A 4,502-nucleotide genomic window follows, 5' to 3' on the forward strand; every position below is an offset into this window, starting at 1 on the left:
TAAAAAACAAAGATCTTGTACATGTTGTTAGTTGATAAATCCTAGTTTATATTCTCTTGAATTGATGTATTTATGAGATAGGATTTATTTGCCAATGCATGTATATTAATTGACAGCCTTTTTGATGCAGCAGATTTCCAGTATTTTGGAGCCCGCTCGATCGGTTAATATCGACGGATCGAGCGAGGCCTTATTTTGCAAAACAGAGGTTGAGCTTTTTGTTGCTCGCTCGATCGGTAACATTTCACCGATCGAGCGAGGCCATTTTTGTTCAGACCCGAGAGCAGAATATTTTGGCTCGCTCGATCGGGCAAGTTTTACCGATCGAGCGAGGGGCTCATTTTAAAAAATAATAAAAAAAATTTTAGCTCTTGGTTTGAATATTCTTTTATGCTATGATTAATTGTTTATTAATCGTTTATTGCCCTAAGATGAGATTAGCAACCCGAGGTCCCCACACATAACAAGTACTCCACGTAATATATCAAATCCTGATATACGTAACAACAAGACAAACAATTCAAGTAGTATATCAACAACCTAAAATATCGACAACTCAATTCAAAATGCAATAAAATGCAATGCATGTCTTTTAGGGGTTCAAGAATATCTAATCAGATAAACAAAGGGTTTTAATTTTTTTCTATCAATTGGGATCCCGAGGCCGAGATATATCACCGCGATCTCACCGACTCTTTTGATCGAGGTAAATGTGGCATATCTCGCTCCTCTAGACTTTGGAGCACTATAATGAGTATTCCCAACTATTGGAGTGAATCCACAACCAATGCCCACTCAATTATAGTCCACAAATCATCTAATTCAAAAGTTATTCAAATCTTCAGGCTTAATATGAATGCATATGATAATCATAATACATTTAAGAGATTCAACTCAATGCATTTAATCAACCTACACAGGTAATCATGCATGTATGTGATTTAGGGACTCGAGAATCAATCGAAACTCGAGTATTCATCCCTTTCCAATCGATATCGTCTTTTACCTTTTTCTTCGGTTCGATGTAGCTGAAATCCGGACAAGATACAAGAACAAGAATTCTAGTCAGAATCCATTCAATCGTAATTCAACTATTAAAGTCAACTCGTTGCCAATTCTCGATCAATTCTTCAACGATACGAAAACTGATAATTCTGAACTCCAATATCTTCAACCAAATCTGTACGGAGATATAAAAGAATCCAATATCAATCAATCCAACTCAATCAAATCCCAAAACTCAATAAAACTCCCTAAAATCCGAAAATCTCAAACCGGCGGCATAACGACTATATATTCGACTAACCGAAAATGCAAACATCTATAGATCAATCCAATCAACTCATAACAGCAATAATTCAACAAGAACAACTCAAACCCAACAAATCCAATACCCCATTTTGAATTAAACTTTCAAAAATCATAACAATCCGAACGACGTTCTTTTTTCGATCTGACTGCAAATAAACAATTCATGCTAGCTCATGAACAACATATCCGAAAATCATCAAATTCTAACGACGTTCGAAAAATTAATTATGACTGATCGGAGAAATACTTATGGTAGAACGAAGCCTTCGAAGCCGTGATCGCGAATATGCCTTCAGATTGAAATTCTAACGGACGGATCGTGCATAAACTTAAATCAAAAAAGCTTGAGGGGCGTCCATGGCTTCTTTCACGTGAAGAAGGAGAAGAAGAGAGGAAAGTGATGACACTACACGTCTATTCCTCTATTTAAATTCCATCTGTTATAATAAATTCTATTTTTGCACTTTAGTCCCTGAAATTTCAAAATTTTCAGTTCAGTCCCTGATCGAATATCAATTAAATCCTCAAATTTTCTAATATCAGATTATCAAAATTAATCTCTTAAAATCTCGGTTAAGATAATTTTGGGGCGTTACAGTCGTAATTACTCATCCGTCAATAACTTTAAACTTCATGCTCTAGTTGTTTCGTTCGAGCTAACTCAAATTAGATCCAAGTCCATACGTATTGGACTTCCATAATGGTCTTTAAAATTCATTCTCTATCGTGAATTCATTCGAGCTAACTCAAATTAGATCCAAGTATATGTGTTGTACTGCTATAATGAGACATCTGTTAATATTTTTAAACTTCGTGTTCTATGTGTTGTACATAATCTTATCAGTATTTACGCGGAAAATGAAGGAAATTTCAGAGCAGATGCTCGTACTCGTCAATTTAATTAGCTTTCGTGTGAATTCTTTGGGTTACCTTTTCGTCGTTCTATTGAACGATATTTGATTGAAGAATATTAATTATATACATCACATCAAACATTAATTTGATACAAGATGTACTTTTAGGAAGCATTTCTCTGTTTTTCTTTAACAAAATTTTCAGACTTTTCAAATTTTTATTAAGGAAAAATTGAGAAGTGTTTTCTAGCTAGAAGCTCTCACAAACAGTACTACCTACGTAAACCATGATATATACCAGGATTTACTTGAATTAACGTTGTTTCATGAGAAAAACGTTAAAGATTTTTCATTTTCTTTTGCATTTCACATGAAACAAATATATTTTTAAAATTTTTACCTCCATTTCATTTTTTGGATTTTGTGATATTATAGTTGATTTTCTTTATAGCTAGGCAGGACGACTAGGAAAACCAAAGCCGTTGCATAAATTTACCCACCGGAGTTAAAGTTCTTGTCTGCGTCTAGCTTTGGTCCTTTAAATTATGTTTTGGTTTTGGTTTGATTTCGATTTCATTTTGATATGATGTGACGCTAAAAAATATTGACGTGATACTAGAAAATGTTGACTAACACGAGTAAGACCATAATTTAAATATCTGTGAGACCAAAACACACAGGGGCGGAGGCACATAGTTCCTTAGAGCACTCACAATGGGTGTTCATAGCATTGTGGGTGGGTGTTATTAACACCCACCCACAAGAGAGAGAAGTTCACACCCATCTTCATTTTTTTTTTTATTTTTACAGCACGCCCCATCACTTTGTTTCTGGCGCGTGCAGCGCCAGAAAGAGAGTGTGCAAGTGCAGACGCGGGCCTGCGTCTGCACCTGCATTATTTAATTTTCTTAATTTTTTAATTTAAATAATAATAAATAACGGTAATATATTCAATTATTTGTCAGATTGTGTCAAACTACTGCATTTTTTAACGGAAATTTTTTTATTGTTATTTAATTTAATTTAATTTTTAATAAAAAATAAATAAATAAATAAATTCTAACGGCTAGTTAGAATTTTTATCTATAAATACCCACCAATGCTAACACAAAAATTCATTCCACTTCCAACACTCTTCAATTCTACTTTCATTCTCTCCTATATCTTTTTTACTCTTTTCTGAAATCTTATTTTCTATCCGAAATGGATGAAAATACGAGGGCATATCTTAGATATTTGTTGAATTCTACACAAAACTCGCAAGAAAATTCATCTTCCCAAAATCCACAAATTTCACAAACTCATCAATATCCACATCCATTCCAAATATGTAGTTTCCTCCACAAAATCTTCAAAATTTCCAAGGATTTTGAAATTTTATGAGCCATCCGAATTATACCCCCAGAGGTCCACAACAACCGCCTTCAGCCGAATATTTACAACACATGAGTCATCCACAATTCACACCGCCGGTTCTTCAAGGCTTTGGTACCCCATACACAACTAGTACGCATTTTTCATATTCGATGCCGACTGAACCTACAACTCTGACTTTTGTCCCAAAGACTCAACTTTCCGATCGTGAATCCCCAATCGAGGTGGTGAATTTTGAAAAAAATGGTTCCGGATGCTGAGTGTACGAGAAAGCGTTCGAATTGGACAAAGGTTGAAGATGAGATCTTGGCGAGAAGTTTTGTCACAATTAGCGATGATACAATAATCGGCAATGACCAGAAGGCAGATGCATTTTGGGGATGTGTCGCAAGCTACTACAATGACAATCTTCCTGCAGGTTCAAACATCAGAAAAGCTAATGTTATACGGTCACATTGGCACACCACAATCCAGAAGAAGATAAATCGATTCAACGCAAATTACAATAATATTTACAGTTTATATTGCAGTGGTCACAGTGACGAAGACATATTGAGGTTTGCGTATGAAAAATATCGCGAAGAAAACAATGGTGTTGCGTTCAACCTCGAGCATGTGTGGAGAATTGTTAAAGATCGTCCAATGTTTACTCCACAATCCGATGATCACTTTGTGGCCACAAAGAAGACGAGGAACTCTGAGTCAGGAGCAAGCAACACATCTTCCAACCAAAATGTGAGCATAGACATAGATGACGAAGATACTCGTCCAATGGGTAGGAAAACAGCAAAAATAAAGGGAAAAGACAAAGTCAAATCGACCATGGAGGATCTGACAGTAAACTATGACAGTATTTTTTCAAAGTTCAATGAGTACACAAACGTAAAGAAGTCTAAAGTCGATCTGAAACAAAAACAACGTGAAGTTGAGGAGATTAAGGCAAAAACTTCCTTCTCCAATTGA

At 35.3% G+C, this 4,502-nt stretch overlaps 1 protein-coding gene across 1 annotated transcript; it reads left to right on the forward strand.

Annotated features, from left to right (window-relative positions):
* The first annotated feature begins 3,782 nt into the window (after nucleotides 1–3,782).
* Nucleotides 3,783–4,502, forward strand: LOC140871288 (glutathione S-transferase T3-like). The gene has a single exon (XM_073273732.1). It carries the CDS (start codon nucleotides 3,783–3,785, stop codon nucleotides 4,500–4,502), a length of 720 nt encoding a protein of 239 aa, XP_073129833.1.

This window comes from Henckelia pumila, chromosome 1, assembly GCF_033568475.1.
Source record: "Henckelia pumila isolate YLH828 chromosome 1, ASM3356847v2, whole genome shotgun sequence".
NCBI classification, from domain to species: Eukaryota; Viridiplantae; Streptophyta; class Magnoliopsida; order Lamiales; family Gesneriaceae; genus Henckelia; species Henckelia pumila.

Excerpts from the sequence above, each read along its gene's own strand:
- LOC140871288 (XM_073273732.1), top strand. The coding sequence starts at position 3,783 with ATGGTTCCGGATGCTGAGTGTACGAGAAAGCGTTCGAATTGGACAAAG.